The following is a 23,238-nucleotide window of genomic DNA, read 5'->3' as shown; positions in this document are numbered from 1 at the left end:
AGGCCTTATTTCCCCCTTTGCTCTTGGGGCTGTTGACAGTATCTGCCTCATGAAGGTTTTGTGTAGATTGAATGAGGAACTGTATGCAAAATGTTTAGCTCTGTAGTAAATAGTGAATAAATGTTAGCCCACTTAACTTTGCTGTTGTTTTAGTAGATGTAAATACTATGAAACTTAATTTGACAACATTTCTGAAATGTGGAATTATTCCAGTGCTGAAAGTAATGGATATAAAAAGGTGCTTGTTTCTGTAACCAAATCACATCAGAGAAATCAAGATTTTAAAAAACAGGCAGTTGATGAAGATTAATTGTATTCACAAAAAATATGTTTTCCCTAGCTAGACATTATAAGCAAGTAAGGAATGTAAAAATAAACATATTCTCTTAAAATGGCCTCTATAAATGTTTTTAGCATTATACAATTTCAACATTCATGTAAAAATCTTTTATGTTTTATAGGGTTACGTTGTTAGACCTTATGATAGCCAAAATCGTGGGTGACGAGCCACTGAGCAAGGATGACATCCCTGTGTTTTTGAGCCATGCCGAGCTGATTGCGAGCACTTTCGTGGATCAGTTCAAGGTTGTGCTGAAATTGACCTCTGAGCAGCATACTGATGATGAGGTAAGAGAACAGACAGATTTTCTAACTCAGCTAGGTCCTCTAAGGACAAAAGCTTTAAAAACTATTATAGGGACTTTCCTGGTAACACAGTGGTTAAGAATCCGCCTGCCAGTGTAGGGGACACGGGTTTGACCCCTGGTCCGGGAAGATCCCACATGCCGCGGAACAACTAAACCCGTGCACCACAACTGCTGATCCTGCACTCTAGAGCCTTCGAGCCACAACTACTGAAACCCACATGCCATAACTACTGAAGCCCGCGTGCCTAGAGCCTGTGCTCTGCAACAAGAGAAGCCACCGCAGTAAGAAGCCCGCATGCCGCAGCGAAGAGTAGCCCCCGCTTAACGCAATTAGAGAAAGCACGCGTGCAGCAACAAAGACCCGACGCAGCCATAAATACATACATACATACATACAAACAATTATATAAGTAACGTATCTGCTGAATGTTGGTGGGTGCACTCCCTCTCTAAAATTCCTATGTAGGGGCCTTTGGGATGTGATTAGGTCATGAGGGCCCTCATGAATGTAATTAGTGCTCTTATAAAAGACACCCCAGAAAGATTCCTTATCCCTTCCACCATGTAAGGGCACAGCGAGAAGTTGGCTATCTGAAGCCTAGACGAGGCCCCTCCCCAGAACCCAACCATGCTGGCACCCTGATCTTGGGCTTGCAGCCTCCAGACCTGTGAGAAATAAATATTTGTTGTTCATAAGCCACCCTGTTTGTTGTATTTTGTCATAGGAGCCTGAGCTAAGACAGTATACTTATTTTAGAACAGTTATGAAAGTACAGAAAAGGGAGAACAGTGCCGTTATTCTTACCATCCAGAGTTAAAGACTTAACAAAATAATAGTTAATATATTTTTCTAGGCAAATAACATCAAATACATGCATGCATACATACACACATACACAAACACATATATATATTAAAAATGAAATCATTCTGAGCTTCCCTGGTGGCGCAGTGGTTAAGAATCCACCTGCCAATGCAGGGGACACAGGTTCGATCCCTGGACCGGGAAGATCCCACCTGCCGCGGAGCAAGTGAGCCTGTGTGCCACAACTACTGAGCCTGCGCTCTAGAGCCCGCGAGCCACAGCTACTGAACCCACGCGCCACAACTACTGAAGCCTGCGCACCTAGAGCCCGTGCTCCTCAACAAGAGAAGCCACTGCAATAAGAAGCCCACGTACCACAACAAAGGGTAGCCCCCGCTCGCTGCACCTAGAGAAAGCCCGCGCACAGCCACGAAGACCCAGTGCAGCCAAAAGTAAATAAATAAATAAATTAAAAACTGAAATCATTCTGTACCACCTATTTGTAAGTTCCTGTTTTTTCTTCTCCTGAATGTATGTAAGTTGCATGAGGGCAGAAGTTTTGACTGTTATGTTCATAGAACTATGTACATAGTAGGCACTTTAGTGAATATTTGCTGAGTGCACAAACAAGCAATACATAGTGAATGTCTTTAAAATGCCGGTGTAGCATTCTGTGTAAAGAATTTACCATGATTATTTGTCTGTAGTTGGACACTTGAGTTCTTATTTCTGTTTATTATAATTAGTGCTGTAGTCTGTGTCTTTGTAGTTATGTCTTCATACATTTAAAAATTCTCCTCAAGCCTACCCTAGATCCTTTAGGTGTTTTCTTTACTAAGGAGATGGACACTAGCTTACAGTAATTGTTTCCCTCCTCTTTAATTCAGGAATTCTCTTTATTTTTGTCTGCTCCTTCCTTCCCTTCTGTCTTAAAGTTAGCATTGTTCTTTCTCTGGAATACTACTCAGCAGTAAAAAGAAATGCACTTCTGGTATAACAACAGAGATGAATCTCAAACATAGAGTGGAAATAGACTAGAGAATATACTGCATGCGTCCATCTCTGTGAAATTCTACAGCGGGCAAAACTTATCGATTATAACAGCAGATCAGCTGTCACCAGGGCTGGAAGTCGAGGGGTGGAATTGATTGTCAAGGGACATGAAGGAACGTTTTGGGTAATAGAAGAGTTATATGTAGCTGTGTACAGTGACACAACCCTACCCTTCAGATGGACTTATTTTATTGCATGTGAATTATACCTCAAGTGTCGATTTCAGCGTGTTCAGAAACATCACAGAGGTTATTTCCTTGCTGATAGGAATGGTGAGTAGAGAGGTAATCACTTGGGCGCAGAAGCGGGAATAGGTGAGCAGGCTGCCCTTTGACAGGCCCGTCCACTTGCTGTCTCCAGATGGGAAGGTAGGGAAGGTGGACCCTGACCGACAGCATTTCCTGGAGGGCTGTGTGTGACACTGCGGACCTGTTAACTCCCACAGTAAATGTAGGCCGTGATTATGCTTGTTCTGCCATGTAAGTGTATTTCCTTCTTTGTGAAAATACTTTCTTCAAGGTTGCTTCGCTGTTGATTTTCTGTGCTGGATCAGAGAGCCCATGTCAGGTCTCACGGTAAGGTCAGTATTTTAATTCTCCTTTCTGTGGTAGCAGAAAGCTTTACTTGTAGGCTGCTTCCCTTTCTGGAGATAGAGTTGCCTCTGTTTCCAGCAGGAGGAGCAGCGAGCTGTGCTTCAAGGAAGTTTCAAAAAGGAATTTTCCAGGAGACAGAAAATGAAGTACAGTTAGTACTTGTTAAATCCAGCTTTGAACTTTTTCAAGGCACTTATATTTAAAGTATAGATGATTTCAATATTGTACTAAGAAGTTACCTGATGTAACTTTTTATGTTTAGGAAAAGTTATATTTTTCACACTTTGTTCTTTAAAGGTGGGAGGAATTATTATGTATTAATAGAATGAAAATTGTAGATAGTTTTTTTTTTTTGAAAAGCCCAAATAGTTCACTTTTTGAAAATTCATTGATCTATATACTCATGACTTGTACTTGTTAATGTATATATGGTATCCTTTAAGGTTGAAGTTTTAAAAAAAGCCATAGTAGTATTTAAGAAGGACTTGTACCTCAATATTAAATATACCATAAACCTCGTAGTGTATCGGAGCTGGCCTGTAGCAACCTCTGAGAGTCAGTTATTAAATATACAGAAATTTGTGAGCTTGGTAGTTTGAAGTCAGCCACGGTGGAAGTGTTTATACCATTCACTGCTGAATCCACTGCCAGTTTACCAGCAAACCACTGCATTTACCCATTTGTGATATTTTTAGGACAAGACGTCCAATAAAGTTCTCACGATGCTATGACCTAAAAATCAGAATGAAAATAGATGTTTTTAATAGCATCAGTTTTTAAATTTATTTAATTGTTTGGCTTTAAAATTCTGAGGTTTTATTCGTGTGTTCCTTTATACAAGTAGTCTTAGGTTCTCATATTAACATACCTGTTTCTGTCCTTTGGTGAATTTTGGCGTACTACTTGTTTTCAGTTTTTGGTGTGTTCTTGTCAGTTGTAGTATGCTTATTTTTTAAGATTGAAGAGTCAGTTTAGCTTTATCTTGAGTCTCAGTCTTGTCACTTGCTGTAGTGAAACTTGCCTTTCTTATGAAATATTTTCTTTGTTGTAAGAAAAAATAATTCAGGCCAAATGCTGTGAAACAGAAGGTTAAGAACTCCTCTTTTTCACCCATCCCCCATCTATTTTCTACAGATACATCAGCGTATACTTTTTTCCTTTCGAAACTTTTTTGTATATACACACCTATACATTTTGTTGCTTTTTTGAGACACAATATACTAATTCTATCCTGCAACTTCCTTTTCACTTACCCCGATATTTCGTACACTCTAACACATGTGCATATGCATCTCACCCTTTTTAATAGTTGAATAGTATTTCACTATATAGATGCATCACAAGTTTTTTCTTTTGTTCTTCATAGATGTACATATGAGTTGCTTACAGATTTGTTTTCTTAAAAACCTTCACAAATAATACTACAGTGAACATCCCTGTAAAAATATCTTTGCAATTTTGGACAAGTAGGTCTGGGATTATAAGTTCCTTGAAGTTGAATTGCTGAGTAGAGGGAGTATGTTTATTTAAAATTTGTAAGAGAAATTTCTAAATGACACACCTAAGAGTACAAGAGTGTGTGGGTCTGCACCCCTTCACTAATCTAATTATCATTTCTCTCTTGTTTTTCAGTGATCAGTATGTTAGTTTGTTTTTCATGTTAGGTTACCTTTTAAAATACGTTTATTAATGAGCATTTTCAGAAAGTTAATCTTTTGTTACACATATAAGAAACTTTTTTTTGCCCATAGTTAATTTTTTGTTTGAATTTATTTATGGTAGTCTTAGCCTTTTAGGAATTTGTTTTGTTTTTAATCTAGTTAGGCTTATCAATTTTATCCTTATGACTTCTGAATTTTTTTTTTTACAGATTACTAAAATCATCTCCACTTAGATTGTGGAAATATACACCTATATATTCTAGTTCTTTCAGTACTTTGTCTGAGTTTGTAATTAACCTAGAATTTATTTTTGAGTAAGAAGTGTAGTGTAGATCCAAATGAATTGCTTGTGTCTTAACTCTGCAAGACTATGTAATCTTTGGTAGAAGACTGCTTGGGTTTGAACCTGGATTTCTTATTATTGGTGTGTGATCTTGGAAGTTACTTACCCTCTTTGTGCTCCAGTTTCTTTTGCCTATAAAATGAATTGTATTTTAATATAAACACTTAGTATACTGACTGGTACATAGCTACTATTCCCCAAAAGTTATCTGTTAATTATTGTATCAATACCATTTAGTGAATAATCTCATCCTTTCTACTAATTTTAGTGCTACCCAAATCATATGTTAAATTTTTAATATAATTTTGGATCCATTTCTGGATTTCTGACCTTTTACGGTGGAAATCAGTAAGATACTAACAACTGTTAAAGAATTCAAATGAATTCATATGTTTATATGCGATAAAGGAATGCTGAAATGAACTTACAGAGAGATGCAGAAACTAGTCTATGCACAAGGCAATAATTAATTGCATTCCAGCCAGACAGAAGTAATCTCCATTTCTGTAGACAAGAATCATTGGCATTGTTGTCAGTTTTATGCAACTGACAACGTTGTAAAATAGCTCAGAGACACTGAATTGGTAAAGTGAGCCCAGGCAGATGATCTAGATGGTAGACTGATCTCTGTTTTTCTCTTTAAACAACTTCAAAATCTTGTTCCTTTGACTTGCCTACATCTTTTTTCCCCCATCTGTGTCTGACTTAATGAATATAGTTTTATAATACTTATAAATAATGGAAGGGTATCTCACTTATTCCTCTTATTTTTTTAAAAAAGTAATTTTTTCTGGCTGTTATTTCATTATTAGTTTCCAAATGCTCATTAGAAACGCTTCATTAATAAAAGGATTCTAATGATTAAAACTGGAGATGTGGTAGGTGAGGATAGATTAATTTTCTTTTGGGTTTATTTCAGGGAATATCATAGAATTTAGGAGCTGGAAGGAAACTTCAGATCATCTCTTCCAACCCCCTAATTTTATTTTTGTCTTTTTATCATGAAAAATTTCAAACATAGACTAAGAAAAAGTGTCTTGAAACCCCATCACCCAGCTTCAACACTTATCAATTCACCCCCATTCTTGTTTCATCAACAGTCCCACCCGTTCTTATGCCAGCTGCCCCCGATTCAAAGAGGGCTCCCACAGAGTTCATCAGTTCATAGTTTACATGTGTCTCTAAAAGATAAGGAGTCTTCATACATAAGTAAAATACAGTTAGCACATCTGAAAACTTAATAAAATTTTAATATCAAATGAACAGAATTTAAATGTTCCCCATTGTCTGATATTCTTTTTCAAGTTTATTTCTTTGAATCAGGATATAAGGGCATACTTTGCAATTGGCTGCTGTATCTTAAATCTCCTTTAACTAGGTTCCGCTTTCCTCTTCCTCCTCTCTTTTTTTCCCACCTTTGCTCATTTTCTGTTGAACTGGGTTGTTGCACCTGTACAGTTTCCTACAGTTTCGTTTTTGATGAGGATATCTCCATGGTGGGGTTTAACATACCCCCTCTTTTCCTTGCCTTTCCTGTGAATGATAATTCCTTCCAGAGGCTTATTCAGATTTGGGGTTTTTTTTCTTCTTTTTTTTTTCTCTTTCTAGTATATTTCATTGTTGGTGATAAGTACTTTCATCAAGAGCCATATAATGTCTGGTTGTCTCTTTTTGTAATGTTAGCAGTTGTTAATGACTATTGCCTAGATCCATTAATTCTTTGCAGGTTGTGAAATGGTGGTATTTGGACTCTGTCATTCATTTTTCATTTTTTAGCTGGAATATTTTATAAAGAGAAACTTCTAATAAACTATTAGGTTATGCAAGGTTCATTTTGATTAAGAAAAACAGAATAAATGGTTGATCCCCCCCACCTTTGATTACCAGTCTTCAAAGTATTGAGCTGGTTTTATGGTATCATACAAAGTTGATGAGTGAGTTGTTTAGTTTTACTTTAATCATTATTATGGAGTCATGGCTTGTAAACCACTGGATTTGTTTTCAGTCCATTTTAGCAGTAATTCTTCCTAATGGTTTCACGTGCCATTGCTGGCCGGGGGAGCCTCTTCAAGTTGCATCTGATTCCTTCTGACATGATCCGAGGAGACTCTGATAGCTGCCTTGCTCTCTGGTATGACAAGGTGTCCAGGGTCATCTCATATGTGCTCTGCCCCAGACCTATAGCCAATCAGCCATTTCTTGAAGGAGAAGTGGTATCTGAAGATGACCGTCTGGGCAACTACTCATTTAATAAAAGGATGCAGACGCTGTGCTAAATAAGTTAATAGATTTGCTCCAGTCTTCTAAACAGACTTCTAATCTAGATATTTTCTCCTAACCTTTAAACTAGCAAGCGAAACCTATTAAACAAAATTAAAGACACACAAAAAAATGTGTGTTTCTTGCTATTTGAGATTTCAGAATACTATATTAAAATATTATCTCCTGGGGACTTACCTGGCGGTCCAGTGGTGGTTAAGACTTTGCATTCCAGTGCAGGAGGTGTGGGTTCGATCCCTGGTTGGGGAGCTAAGATCCCACATGCGTCGTGGCCAAAAAACCAAAACATAGAGCATGTTGTAACAAATTCAATAAAGACTTGTAAAAGTGGTCCACATCAAAGAAATCTTTAAAAAAAATACTGTCTCCTAATTGGAGAATAATAAATACACATTTAGAATTTTAAAAAGGAAATAACTTGTTTTTCTTTTGAAGAACATTATGTGAGATAATAAATGGTTAAATTTATATTACCACATTTTGTCAAATAATGTGCACTGTAAAAATGAAGTAAAAAAATCTGTGCAAAAATTACATTTTAAAATTATATTTAGACTACCTAATGCCATGCAGTTGGTAGCTGGTAGTTTCTTGATCATGTACTCTGTTTGATAATAAGTTATTTAGTAGTTATGTGAACTAACATTTTCAAGTATCTTTTCTAAGCTACCAAGATATTGCATATAGGTTTATATTCACCCAGAAATAATCCAAGTTATTGCAGCTGAAGTTCTTTCAACCACAGCATTTTACAGGATTCCTGTGGACAAGAAATTAATGTATTTCATGGGATATTTGTATCTTTAAAGTAAAACTTGCTTGCTGGGAACGCTTTAAAAAGAAAGTATTTGCATAAATGTTATGTACATAGCTAGTAATTTTGAACATTTATTCCACTGTTGGAAGGTATTTTTGCTTGAATAAGAACTTTTCTTACTCTTTGCTCCAAGAAGACACATAATGACACATAATCTTGTGTTCTTGATAGCAGATGTCTGCTGTTGGTGAAAATGATTATTCCTGTACATGTTTAATACTTCTGTTTTGTTCTTGATAGTTCTGGTTCTCTGTTTAGATGTTACAAGCACTGTCTCTTGAATATTTTTTGTAATATTTCATTCTCCTACAGTTACTTAATAATAGTCAAATCATTTTAGCTTGCCTTAAAAGTCATATTTTCTTTTCCTTTTAGGAGGCACTGGCTACAATTAGGCTTCTTGATGTCCTTTGTGAAATGAGTGCTAATACTGACCTGCTCGGCTATCTACAGGTTTATCCTGGCTTGCTGGAAAGAGTGATTGGTGAGTGAAATATCGCACATATTGTTATTATTAATTATTTATTTATTATTTATTTATTTATTTATTTATTTATTTATTTATTTATTTATTTATTTATTTATTTATTTATTTATTTATGCTGGGTCTTTAGTTGTGGCATGCAGGATCTTTGGTTGCAGCGTGTGGGATCTTTGGTTGCAGCGTGAGGGATCTTTAATTGTGGCATGCATGCGGTATATAGTTCCTTGACCAGGGATTGAACCTGGACCCCCTACATTGGGAGCATGGCGTCTTAACCGCTGGACCACCATGGAAGTCCCCATATTATTTTTAACTAAAAAATCTTTGACTTGTCATACTGTAGTATAAGTTCAAACACAGATCCTTAGCTTTCAGTGTATTAGTATATTTTTGAGATTTTTTTGGAATATTTTTTCTTGAAAGGAATCACAGTGTTTTGGTAACAGCTCAGGCTTTTGCCACTTAACCTGCTGTTCGTGATGCCTAATCAGTTGATGAGGATATTAATCCTGTTACACAGGGTGCCCATAGTGGGTGTTCCATCAGTAGTGGTTGTGATGGTGATGATGGAGGGGGCAGTTATGACAGTGATGGGGGGGTTATGACAGTGATGGGGTTTCGACGATGTTGGCGATTTTCATGCTCCTGTAGTTTTACCAGATTTGTTAGTAGATTTTTCCAGTTACACTTATGGAACGTGAAGAATATTGCTTTACCCGTAGTACTGATAATTATGTATTCTGTTCTTATAAGAAAACTGTTTTAAATAAGAAGCCATTGCTTGAAATATTCCCATCTTTGCTAAAAAGCTGTTTGCAAAATAATTCATCTACAACCTGTTCCTTGTGCTTAGCCATGCTTATGGTTGCTCTTCAGTGTTTGCTATTTTTTTCTTTAAAAAAAAGATTATACTTATTCTGGAGACCCATACGCTAAGGAAGATGAATTGGTGTCTAGATGGGTAGATGAGTTAACAGTGAGCTTTAGGAGATATTTAGAATCTCATATCAGTGTTTTATTTTGAATGCGGTGCTTCCAGTGATAAGTAAAATAAGACATCACAAACCTGAGAAACTGAATCATTGTGGGAAAAGCATGTGTTTGGAGCCAGGGCAAACATGGGTTGTCAGCCCAACTCTGCCCAATTACTAACTTCTCTGAGCCTGATTTCTTCATTATAAAATTGGGAAAGTGACCTGCCTTTAGTAACTTTATTGAGAGTGTTAAATGAGATCATGTGAAAACATTTAAGAAAGCTTCTGGAAGATTGTCTACTTTCATAGGCTGCCTACAAGCATTTCATAGAGTATAACAATGTTAAGTTATTTCTCCTGAGGGTAGCCAACATAGATGAATGGGGAACACATGCTGCCTTCTGATTATCTGGACAATGAGAAAAAAAATCAACATGCTTCTTAGTTTTTGTCATATGGCTCATTACAGATAGGTGTTGCAGGTTAGACTTAGCTGACTGTAGTTGTCGCATGAGTTCCTTCATAAAGAAGTTGGAATTGGAATCCTTTTACTAGGAAAGATGGTAGAAATTTTTTAGCTAACTTTTCTTTGTGGATAAATAGAAAGTCCAGGTGGGGGTAATCATTTTGGCTTATCTGCAAAACTAGAGTCATGAAAAATTCTAAAGCAAAAGCAGAAGAGCCTCCTAATTGTTATTTTAAAGAAAGCTTTCAGTACTCTACCTGTATTTTATTTTAATCCATTAAAATAAATTAGATTTATTTATGGGAATCTGGTATAAAACATAAAAATAAAAATTTTTCTATGGAAAATGAAGTTCATTGTTTTTGTCATAGAACTTTTACGAGCGATTCATGTAGCTGGCCTTGACACCGTAAACATCTTCAGCCCCTGTGCTTGCATAAAAGCAGAAGGTGACATCTCAAATATGGCTGAGGGCTTCAGGTCTCATCTCATCCGTCTGATTGGAAATCTGTGTTACAAGAATAAAGATAACCAAGACAAGGTACGGTTCTTTCTTAGTATATTTCATACACACGTGGCTTTATTTAGAATCCGTTCACTTTTGGGGAATGAAGCTTGAGGTGCTTAGAAAGTAGCCTGAGGTATATCTATATGCATATATTGCCACAGGTAAACATAATGTGTCATATTTGTTTGTATTAGGGTTTGTATTTTTGTAATTTTGTGTTGTCTTTGTCCATAGTGTTTGAGCCAGTCTCCTTTCTTTTAAATAGTGAATGCTGTCCTAAGTCTGTGCATTTAAACACACTATTTGTTTATATAGAGAACAGTGAATGAAAAATAGAACCTAGAAATTTTCAAACACATAGTAGACGTTTAATAAACAGTAGTTTTTATTAACTGTTATCTTAAAAAACAAACAAACCGACGGACCTAGAGTCTGTCATACAGAGTGAAGTAAGTCAGAAAGAGAAAAACAAATACCGTATGCTAACACATATATATGGAATCTAGAAAAATGGTACTGATGAACCTAGTGGTAGGGCAGGAATAAAGATGCAGATGTTGAGAACGGACTTGAGGACATGGAGGGGGGAAGGGGAGGTTGGGACGTAGTGAGAGTAGCATTGGCATATATACACTACCAAATGTAAAATAGATAGCTAGTGGGAAGCTGCTGCGTAGCACAGGGAGATTAGCTCGGTGCTTTGTGACGACCTAGAGGGGTGGGATAGGGAGGGTGGGAGGGAGGCTCAAGAGGGAGGGGATATGGGGATATGTGTATACATACGGCTGATTTCACTTTGTTGTACAGCAGAAACTAACAGAACATTGTAAAGCAATTATACTCCAATAAAGATGTATAAAAAAACAAACAAAAAAACAAACCTTAACATCTGTGCCCTACATTTATGGATGATAGCATCATAAGCATTTCTTCCCGATATCTTGAAATGGACATGATGTTTAAGTATTAAATCTCTGAAAACTCAATAGACTGCCATTAGAAACCTCTTTTGTGCTGAATAGCTTAGGGGCAATTGTATTGATAATGTGATTAAAAAGAGATGGCACGAGAATTGGACCATATGCTTCATATTGAACAAGTCTGCCTGTATTTTTCCAGAGTTTTACTTTGGGTGGCATTTGTTTTGCTTCGTCAGATATTGAATATATGTGTGGCAGGTTATATTTTTTCCAAGATGGCTGCAGAAGTACCTCATCATTCTGCATGTATTCCTGCAATGTGACTTTGCCACTCCCCCATCAAGGGTTAGATTTACTTCTCCATCCTCTTGAATCTAGATGACTAAGGCCCTGTGACTAAGGCTTTGAATAATAAAATATGGTGGGAGTGATCCTGTACCACTTCTGGTGTAGCCCTTGACTGGTCTGGCAGATTCTGTATCTGGCTTCGTGGAAGCCAGTCACCACGTAAGAAGTGCAGTTTCCCTGAGATCATCATGCAATTCCCTGAGATTACCAAGTCCACATGGAGAAGTCCTGGAGGATGAGATGCAGTGAGGAGAGAGAAAGGGACTAGTCAAGGAACACCAAGGAACCAGGCATGTAAGTGAGAAACCATCTGGGAACTTTTTAGGTAGTTGCTCAGTTCCTTCATTCCAAGCTCAGCTCCTCAGTTGCCCAGTTGATTCCACATGAATCAGGGACAGCCTGCCTGGCAAAGCCCTTTCTGAATTCATGACCCACAACACTGTGAGAAAAAGTAAAAAATTGGGGAAAAAAATTTTTTTTGTAGGTTCTGCTTCTGTTAATGCCCCGGTAAGCTAACGTTGGACTGATCCTCTTGCAAATAATAATTATAAACTCTGGACAAAAGACAGCTATGTGAAGACACTCAAATTTGACACAAACAGATAGATTTTGGAATCTAAATGACAGTTGGAAGAACGGCGCAGCAGAGAGTGTGCCATGCAGGGCAGTTAAAACTCTGATAGAAAATCTACAGCACTTTTAGCTTAAAGAATCAAAGGACAGTTTGGAGCAGTCACAGCCTTTAGAAAGTAAAAGGGGGAATCCCGGAAAGGAGAAAGTTAAGCCCCACATTCTGTGTACCAGCCACCTAAATCCCTGCTGGTGCCTGAATCAGAGATGCATGGGGCAGGCTCCAAGCAGCTAAGCTAAGGATAAGATAATTATACTGAGATTTGAGCTGCCACCCTGGAGTTTACGGTTTAAGTCCAACCAAGGTAATTACCTGCTAAAACAAAAATATCAATATTCTTTAGAGGAATGTAATAGAATCTAGAATTTTCCACAGAATAACATTCACAATGTCTAAGATAACTTATGAAACACAGAAAAATATGACCCGTTATCCAGACAAAGAGATAACGGAGATAGACTGTGTGGTGACACACATGTTGGGTTTATCAGACAAGGATTTTAAAGCAGTTGTAACTATGCTCAAGGATGTAAAAAAAAAACATGCTTTGAATGAATGAAAAGATAGCTTATCTCAGCAGAGAAATGGAAACTATAAAAAAGAACCAAGTGGAAGTTCTAGAACTGAAAAATGCAGTATCCAAATAAACTACAAAAATTTTACTGAATGAGCTTAACAACTTGAGATGACAAAGAGTCAGTGTACTTGGAGATAGATGAGTAGAAACCATCCAGTCTAAAGAACAGAAGAAATCATCCAGTCTAAAGAACAGAGGAGAGAAAAGGTTGAAAATGGAATGGCCATCCTAAGATGCTAAGTTTTGGAGTAGTGTGTTTTGCAGCATTTGATAACTGGAATAATTCCTATAGGATGTGGCACAGAACTTAACACTGGGTAATTTGCTCCTTTATTACATGTGTATACCATTTTGACGGCTCCTCATCTTCAAGCAGGTGTGAGTGGAAGACTACTGATCCACCCTTGGAAAATTACTGGACTGATATTTGTAAGAGAAAGTTGATAGAGGATAAAACACTTTACCTTTTTTTAATGACCAAGACTGCCTTTCTTCAGGAGCACAAAAGAAGTGGTTTTCTTGTGTTTACCTATACTTTTGTTGCTAATTTGGATTGGCTTCTTAAAGGAACAAAATGTAGTAACCCTTAAAAGGCTTATGAAATAACTCACTGAAGTCAGGGTCAGATTGCACCGTAAGTAAATACGGAGTGTGCCCGAGTGCTGCTCTGGAGAGGTCGCGGGGCTCACAGGAAGTCTACAGTGTGTCCTTCACGTGTGCAGTTGCTAATAGCACTGCTGACTTCTGAGCAAACACTCTTGAAGGTATGAAGGAGTTCATTCTTTGAGTGTAAGAATGCCTCTGTTTCTCCTACTTTTTTTACCTATGCCAACAAAAAGCTTAACCTGAAAGCATTACTTGTGGGATTTTTTTTTCTCTTTCCAAAGAACCTACCACAGCATAACAATCTTGCAGCCAAATCCTGATTCAATCTGAGCATTAGAGACATTATTAGCCTTGCTCATTGATACCTCAAAGGATGGAGTTCACTAGCACTTGATGACTTTAGTTATAATTTTGGAGAAATGGATGGTTATGTAGCAGGTCTTTATCACCATGCCATTAATTTCCATTGTATCCTCTGGATGGGTTGTCGCACTTCTCTGCAAATTGGGGCCTAAAAGGATGTTTGGCTCTTTCTCTACTAAAAGTATGAGTTAGGGGGATTTTGTATCGTTGAGCTTAATTTAGTTCATCCCTCACCCAGAGGGAAGAAGGGACTCCTGATTTGTTTAGTGTCTACTATGTCCAGTGTTGTGCTTAGTGAACTAACTGCATGTGTTATCCACTTGAATCTCTGCATCAGCCCTGCAAATCCGGTTCTGCCAGCCACACTGTAGGGAGAGGCCACCAGTTAGTGATTTGCAGAGTCCAGAGTAGAATTTAGATTTGTCTGTGAGCTCCTGGGCCTGTGCTGTCTCCCCTGTACCATGGAGCTTCTCATTTGGGAGCTCTCCAAGGGTTTGGAGAAGGGGTTTAAAACAGTCTTCCTGAATGACTTGAGACCGAAGATGCTGGAGGCTGGTGAACCCTGCCCTCCCAGGCTAAGCAGCCCCCTTGGGCCTGCTCTTGGTTCAAGTCTGCCACCCGTTTGCTGCTCACATCTCTGTCTCTGATTCATCCATGCATCAAATGTGGATGGTCCCAGCCTTGGACCCTTAGATGGATAAGACAGACAGGTGTGTCCTCCTGTGCATCTTCCCCTCTGGGAGCACCGAGGGGCCATCCTTGCCTCGTTGAACTGGAATCCTAGAGTTACCGACACACACTTCCTGGAATCTTTGTGTACTACCTGACTGCTCTGAGGTTTGATCAGAAGCCATTTAATAAGCCCAGCCTGGTCTCTGTGCTTGTCTGTGTAACTTTGTTTGTTGCACTGAGTGCGTGCCCACCTGCTGGATGGCTCCCCCTGTAGTTAGTTATGTGGCCCTTTCCCTGTTACAAAGTTCTTTTCATCTGCATTAGTTCTTTGGAGCCTTTTGACACCTCTGTGGAAAAGGCTGAAAAGATATTATCATCATTTTCTAAATGAAGAAACCAAGGCTCAGAGAGACTAAGTGTGATTTAATTCAGCTAGCATTTATTGACTGGAAACTGCTATGTGCCGCACGCTCTGGGGAAGACAGAGTCACCTTAGTAGGGAGATCCGCACGGGCACTAGCAGCTCTAACCAAAGTCCCTGTGTGGAGGGCCGTCGGAGAGGAGCAGATGAGTGACGTGGTCCTCCGGTCTGGCTGTGCCAGTGCCTGGAGTAGCCCTCTCTCAGCCAAGACGGGAGCTGGCCTGCACCACAGTAGCACGAAGGGCAATAATCTTCCTTTCCATTTGTGTCTTTGGGCAGTGTTCAAGAGGATCAAGTTGCCTAGTTTCAGATTGAAAATCTGCTCAGAAATTTGTCTTACCCAGTCTTCCATGAATCTTGAACTCTTAGGTCTGTACACATGATGGATTCTAGTAGTTCCTGAATTGTAAAGCAATTTCTAGACTTCCCTTTACCAAGTCATGGTAGGGAGATGTGCTTAGCTACTTAGCGACTTCTTACCTTGTGTTTTGTGCTCGACTTAACGTGGTATTTTCTTGCTTCATCTGTAGTGGTTAGTTTACTTTTAAAACCTTTGTGGACCTGAAATGGAGATTTTATTTTGGTTTCTATTGTGAGAAGCACATAGATATTGCTGTAAACATGAAGAAAGCATTCTCCAGCTTCTTATTTGTTAGAATAAGGAGTGTATAGTTTACTTTTTTCCTTCCCCATTCTTCTTTTCTTTGCTATTGTCATGAATTCTTTAACTGAATGCTTTATTGGAAGAAAAACCAAACATGGTTTTTGTTTTTGTTTTGCCATAAAGCTAAATGCATTTTCAAAAATGGATGAGCAGCTGATCTAGTTTCTCTACCTTTTTCCCCCCAAAGAAATCATATTGACTAAGGTGGGCCATCCACTGTTCTGGCTGCTGAATCCATTCTGCCAAAGGTTTTGTGGAAATGCTGCTCAGTTTCTTCTCTTCCTCCTCCTCCTCCTCCTAATAGAAAAGATTGCTAGCATTCACACACATTTGATCCCATGTGTTCAAACGTATGCATGCATAAAGCTTTCATTAAAGGCATAACTTCATTTTAAAAATAAGCCTGTCCTATATGGAAAAGTTCAAAGTGTAAAGACAATAAACTGTTTGACCACCCCAATTTGGAATAATCTATTTTGAAGGTAGGTTTCATTTTTATATATACATATATATGAAACCTTTGTGATACATTTTTCATTAAAATGTTTTACCCATTGTGTGATTCCCAACATCTAAACTGTACCTGCTACATAGTAAGCATTCAGTAAATTTTTCTTGAATGAGAATTTATTTTAAAATATTTGTCAACTGTCCACTACATACTGAGCACAGTTTTAGATGCTGAAAATATAAAGCAGATAAGACACAGCCCTCCTCTTCAAGGAGTCTCAATTTTACTATAAAATTTCCTGACTATACTTGTAAACAAAGACATGTAGTAAAAATAAAATAACTTTTTTAAACAAAAATTAATATTCTTCTAAATTCTGGGTTCTGTAATTATTTTTGAAAGTGTTTTATGTTTAGGATATATTTGAATATATTCTAACTTATTGTAATTTGCCTTATTCTTACTTGATTTATCCATATCTATATTTTAGACTGTTAAGATATCTATATAGCATAATATTTGCAAATAATTTTAAAAAATTTAATCTGAAGTTTAGGCTTTGTGGATCTGATTGCACTTTTTTCATTAATCTTAAAGTTTTAGACTAAATTTATGATTGTTAAGCATTCGTAACACGATTTTTTTCGAGGGGAGGGGTACCTTTCACATCCAGATGGGAGAATCCTTGAGCAGGCAAACTATTAAATCCTTTTTAAAAATGATTTCTTTCTATTTGAAATGTTCTTAAGCAGCATATTCACCTATTAAATCATGAAACTTAAGAAAATCTCTTGCTCTTTCCTAATTATTTTCTTAAGGTTATTGCTCTTAGCAGGGGTCAGTCCTTGTCTTCTGCGTCAGTGCTGGCTGACTCAACAGTTACCCAGAGAGTTGACTGAGTGCGTGGTCTGCGGAGAAATGAGCGCTTGACAAGTGTGTGCTGGTGTTTCCTTTGTGCTGCTGTAGAGTGGGTTGAGGTGGCAGGGCCCTTGGCGCTCTGTCCTCCCACAAGGCCAGCACCTGCCTTCTTGGCCTGTGCCTGCCCTGTGTGGGCTTCCCAGCCTGCATTGTTTACCCCAGGGACCTTAACTTGGCCTTCAGAACTCAAGGTCATAAGGTGCCTCCTCAAAACCTTCTGAGGTCAGTGCAGGGAAGCTTTCTCGCCCCCGCTCCCCTTTCTACCCTGTCAATCTACTCCTTGCTCCCCTGCTTTATACTCCCCCCACCCTCAGTTTCTGTATGTAAATACATTATCAGTTGTTAATTCTGATGCACATTGCAGCATATGTGTGCTGCTGTTTTTACTTAAGACTGTAGTGTGATACGCATCCATAAACTGACGCCTGGCAAAACCATGACATACACAAAATTTGACTTTAGTGTCGCTCAGTTTTACTTTAGTGAGTAAAAGTGGTACCTTCCTAATCATCTTCCACCACCACCACTTTTCCTTGCTTCTCCCTTGAGGATTAGTCTTCTGTGAAACCCCTTTCCCTAGATCTCCGTGGATGATAATGGCTAATCGGCCCTCTTTCCCAGACACGTATTTTTCCATTTTTACAGGAAGCTTCAATACCGTAACTCTGTGCCTGACTAACTGGGGAATTCCAGATAGGCTATTGAAAATGTCCTGACATTGGGCTCTCCTGGCACTGGCTCCTCTGTCTTCCCTCGGCTGTAACATTTGGATCCATAAATACGAGTGATGCTTATGGGGGAACCTTACAACGGACAGAAGGCTTGGGACAGTGCAGAGAATCCAGACAAGACTTAGAGAAGCCCACTTTTGCCTCTTAATTTCACCACTTTTTAGCTGTATAAAGTATAAATTGGGACATGTGACTTAACCTCTGAATCTCGGCTTCTTCATGTGTAAAGTGGAAACTGTTACACCTACCTCACCGGGTTGGAAGGATTAAATGTGATCACTTACATAAAGCATCTCATAGCGTGTCTTGGTGTCTGGTGTTGCTTACCACCTCCTGCTCTCCCCTCCCGCACCAGCCTCACTGTAAATGAGCAGATCTAGTTCATTTCAGTGTCTCCCCATTGTACGTATTTAAATGGAAATTTGTACACATTTCACAGGTGTTTACAGAAACCCTCATATTCCGTATTCTCTGTTTATTACTTTTCTAATAGATGGGACTTTTGGGAGGAAGCAGAGTGAAAGCAAATATGAGAACTTTCTTTAGAATGAGAATGTGTTTTTTTTCTCTTCAGTTTGACCACTTTCTGAGTTGAATATCTCTTTCGTTATTATTGAGTAGAGAGCTGAAGTGTTTTCTGTGTGGATACCAAAATCTGCTCTAGCTCAATCCCGAGAGTGTGTTAAAGAACTTTTAAATTACAGGTGTATGGCCCATCTCAGTTAGACTCTGTGTTTTCCGTCTGTCAGAAGCACGTTGCACAGAATCCCAGCTTTTTGATTTGAAGATTGAATGTATAGGCAAGAGCTGGCTTGCTTAGAATTCCACTTCTTTGTAATGTAATCCCAGTTCAAGAAATATGTCAAAATTCATAAATCAAACCGTCACCATTAGTTTCCTGAACTTATAGTTCCTGTTACAGTAAATGAAATTAAAATTCCTATCTTGAGGACACATGTCATGGTTGAGTGTATTGTAAATTTTTTCTTTTGAAAGACCCACAAGCCCCTTTCTGTATCTTGTAGAGTGATCAGCTTGTTCTTTTGCAGAAAAGGCTTCATGTTGTTTAAAAGGAAGAATCATGCTAAATATATAAATCAAATACAACAATTTACTGTAGTCTGTTACTATTGCATACTAACCAGGCTCCTGCCTGTGCCAGGCTCTTCCGTGGTTCCCACTGCTCTCTTCCCCAGGAGACTGTAAGCTCCTTGCAGGCGGGACACACATGTCTGGTTTAACACCTGCCACTATACCTAATGTGCAGTGTGAGGAATTAATGGGCAGTGGATGAGTATCCAAATTTACTCATTAGTCAGAGCTTGGGTAGTTGAGTTACTTGCTTGGAGCAGTAGCAGGCTGATGTCTGACCTCCAGACCCAGATTCTCTGCTGTGCTCCAGTGCATCCACACTCGCTGGAGAAAGACACATTTGAAATCTTGGACCAACGTGTGTGAGTCCTTAAGAGGGGGCACCTTTTGTAAAACAGCGCATGTGGGACTGACTTTGTTCTGGGCAGTGATCGCTCTCCTTAGTTCCTGTTGAACTGTTTTCAGTAGTCTGTGACTTCCTGGAGATTAGTGTAGAAAACTGCATTTCAGGGACGTGCATATTTCTCAGAAGCATCATTTACGCATACCCTAGATACCGAAAGGAAGACAGTGGGAAAGTCAATTGCCCGCGGGGACTCAGCAGTTTGTAAAAGCCTGAAATCCGGTTTCCTTTACTAGGCCATGTGGTCAGTTTCTAGACTATAGGGGTTTTAAACGGATTTGTGTTTAATAGTAAAAACCATTATTTCGCAGTATCCATAACAAGAGGTAACTGAGAGACTTAGGTGAGGGGAAAACCAGCCACATAAACTGAGTACCTTGTTCCTGGATGGAAATATGGAATATTGTAAAGATACGCGTTAGTTTTAGACTCATTGTTAATTGCTAGGCCAATTACAGTCCCCTGAGGGGGGAACCCAGAATTTTGACAAAAAATGAAAATAACTGAGGAATTATCTCAACAGTATTAAAATATACCCTGAAGTTAAAATAATCAACAATGTACAGAAATCCATAGGTTAGTGGAAGAGAGCATCCTTTAGAAGCAGACTCCTGAGAAGTTATAAAAAGTTAACATGTGAGAAGGAAAGCCCAGAAACCCAGAGAGAAAAGGAAAGTTTGTTATAAAAGTGAACCAGGGGTAATTGGTTAACTAGTTGGAAAAAAAATCTAACCTGACCCGTAACGAACACCACAATAAATCTTGGCACAGTGGTTAAGACTTTGCACTCGCAATGCAGGGGCCCGGGTTCGATCCCTGGTCAGGGAACTAGATCCCACATACGTGCCACCACTGAGGAGCCCGCCAGCCTACCACACTTAGGACCTGGTGCAATGAACCAACCAAATAAATAAATAAGTAAAATATTAAAAGAAAAAGAGGAGTAAAGGGTTAAAGATGGAACCATAGAGGTCTAGATAGTATTTAGTTGATTTTTCAGAATAACCAAGGATATTTTATGGATTAGAAGTAGTGAAGATTGTCATAGACTTAGCTATAAATAAATGAGAAACTCAGGCTCAAACCACCCTAAATAGGTTTACACCTGGGGTTCTGCTAAATAATAGTTGGGTGACCCTGAGCAAAATATTTAGCCTCTTTGCAACTCAGTTTACTCAGCCAGAAAGAGGGTCATATTAGCTCTTATGGCAAAGAGCGGTGTGAGGAGTAGATGAGATCGTCCCTGTACGAGGTCAGATAAGCACTCCGTCATGGTCAGCTGCATTTATACTTACGCCGATGTCAGCATTGTTGATAATACTAGAAACAATCTACTTTTCCATCCGTTGGGAATGTTTCGATAAATTACGGTGGTCCGATATGTAACCAATAAAACCATGCTTTCAAAGAGCATGCACCATATTGGCCCAGTGCTCATGACGTTATGGTCAGTGGGAATTGGAAGCAGGACACAACATTGTATCTCGTAAACCCCTACTTTTATATTTTTGTGTCTATCTTATATGTATATTTACACAGATACAGACGTGCATGACAAAATGACCCCAAAGAAATACACTACAACATTAATAGCAGTTATCTCTGGCTGGTAAAATTAAGGATTGGTTTCTTTTTCCCATGTATTTTTTTGTAGTATTTACAGTGAATGTGAATCACTTTAATAATAAGAAAATACTATTAAGAACAGAAAGGGGCATGAATGCCGAATTCTGATTTTCCTCTGTGATAAGAAGAGCATATGCCAAGTTCATTAGTGACCAAGGTAATTCTTTCCTTGTTCTACTTTCAGAGTAGCACACCATCCTGACCCTTCCCAGCCAAGGTCTGGGGGCTTTAACAATTACAGTTTCAATCATATTTTTAGTGGAAGGATTTGAAAAATTAAAATGTGAGCATAGGATCTGGATGATTCTGCCAACAAGTAATATCTGGGATGGAGGTGGTAGGTGGTGTGTATGTGTAAGAGACAGAGAGAGAGGGGAGAAATAATAAAGGTTATTTTTCCAATGTGTGGAACATTGAGGGGAATAGGAATTCTAACTCACCCTTTATTGTCAGGTGTTCTGATTTGGGTATACTAGCTTTTGCCGAGTGCATGAGTGTCCAAGATTTCTGTTACATATCTCAACTTAATAAAATCTGAGTGCTTTTGACATTGTGAAATTTCTTTGTATTTCCCCAGGCTTCATTTCTCTGGTTAAATGAGAAAAGTGCTCTTATTTCAAATGTTAGAGAGTATTCTCCTTTTCTAAAAAAATATAATCGAACTGTCTGTCACACATCTAAAACAGTTTTGATCTTCAGCATATTTCGTGTTTTTTTGTTTTTTGTTTTTTTTTCCTGGCAGCAACTGAAAATTAAGAGGATCAAAGTCGTGTTCCTATAAAAAGCCTTTTTTTTTTTTTTTTTTTTTTTTGCGGTATGCGGGCCTCTCACTGCTGTGGCCTCTCCCGTTGCGGAGCACAGGCTCCGGACGCGCAGGCTCAGCGGCCATGGCTCACGGGCCCAGCCGCTCCGCGGCATATGGGATCCTCCCGGACCGGGGCACGAACCCGTATCCCCTGCATCGGCAGGCGGACTCTCAACCACTGCGCCACCAGGGAGGCCCAAAAGCCTTTTTTTCATCAACACTTGAAGTCACTATGAGGTTGCTCCCCCCGCCCCCCTTAAAAGCCTATTGCTTATCTCATTCTGATAGAATTTAATTTCAGACCCATCACATTCTAATGGACCAAGAGTGATATTTAGTCTCAAGCTGTGGAATTTAGTTTTAATTCAAATCTACTGCTGTGTTGCAGTTAAGAGTAAAAGCAGGAATAATTTTGACTCCAAATATGAACGAATGTGCTACTTGGCGGCGTGGTGTAGGCTTTTAGTGCAGTTCAACAAATCTGTATCTGCCGTATGCTGTGTACCAGCCAGTACTCCAGGCGCTGGGAATGAAGAAATGGATTTGGCCTCGTGCTTACTCTCAAGGAATTCACACTGTAAAGGGGGGAGACAGGTGTGAAAATAGAGTCGAATAAGTGGTGTATGAAAAGTATTCAGAATGAGTAGTAGAAACATTCTAGATGGTCGATGTAAATGGCTCACCTCTGAGCTTCCGGAAGAGCCCTGGGATCTAGGCCTTCAAGGGTGATTGAGGAAGAGGCAGGCAGAGAAGAGGGTTGGCCTTGCAGGCAGATTAGCACCTGTGAGCAGGTGTGTGGGACCACGTGCTGCCTGCCGGACTTAACCAGGACCGAGGGGGTGGGAGGTGGGGTGGCAGGGTGACGAGGGACCTGGGGTGGGGCCACAGTGGAGGGCTGGCCAGCTAGGCCGTGTGGGCCTTTGTTTGCCGTACTGACGGGCTCTGAACTCCACGGGAGGAGTTGTGGGTCTTAGGACAGTTTCAGTCTTGAAACTGAAGACTTAAATATCTTCCGTTTCTGAAGATGATCTATTCTGTGTTAGATCCATTTATTCCCTCATTGCGTACCCCAGCCTCCAGGGACTTCGTCCTGCTCGGATCCCGGATCGCTCCTCCACTCTGGTCTACTGCTCTGGCTTTTCATTCTTGGCATCACGGGTGGTACAAAGGCTACCCAGTGGCAGGGTGTCACCCAGGTCCCCTGGGCCCTCCAGAGGTTAGTCACGAAAGTGAGTCTTGTCAGCCAAGCAGAGCAGTTGGGAGGTAGCCCAGGCGGGTGTTTACTGCGTGAGCTTCCCCCCGACTCCCTGCTTCTGGCATTCTCACACTCTTACACTCAGCACAGTGTATGGGAAAATTTTGATTTGGGGGAAAAAGAA

General features: G+C 39.3%; 1 protein-coding gene across 1 annotated transcript in view; it reads left to right on the top strand.

The window, feature by feature from the left end:
* Positions 1–23,238, top strand: part of ATXN10 (ataxin 10) — a 161,330-nt gene that overhangs the window by 55,893 nt on the left and 82,199 nt on the right. Inside the window, exons 7-9 of the mRNA XM_081249283.1 lie at positions 462–627; positions 8,575–8,683; positions 10,495–10,664. Coding sequence (XP_081105409.1) covers positions 462–627; positions 8,575–8,683; positions 10,495–10,664 — 445 coding nt within the window. The remainder of the gene's footprint in view (positions 1–461; positions 628–8,574; positions 8,684–10,494; positions 10,665–23,238) is intronic.

This window comes from Mesoplodon bidens, assembly GCF_964165515.1.
Source record: "Mesoplodon bidens genome assembly, chromosome: 11".
In the NCBI taxonomy this organism is placed as follows: Eukaryota; Metazoa; Chordata; class Mammalia; order Artiodactyla; family Ziphiidae; genus Mesoplodon; species Mesoplodon bidens.
The sequence above is the reverse complement of the archived record's forward strand: the minus strand, read 5'-3'. Positions and strand labels throughout refer to the sequence as shown.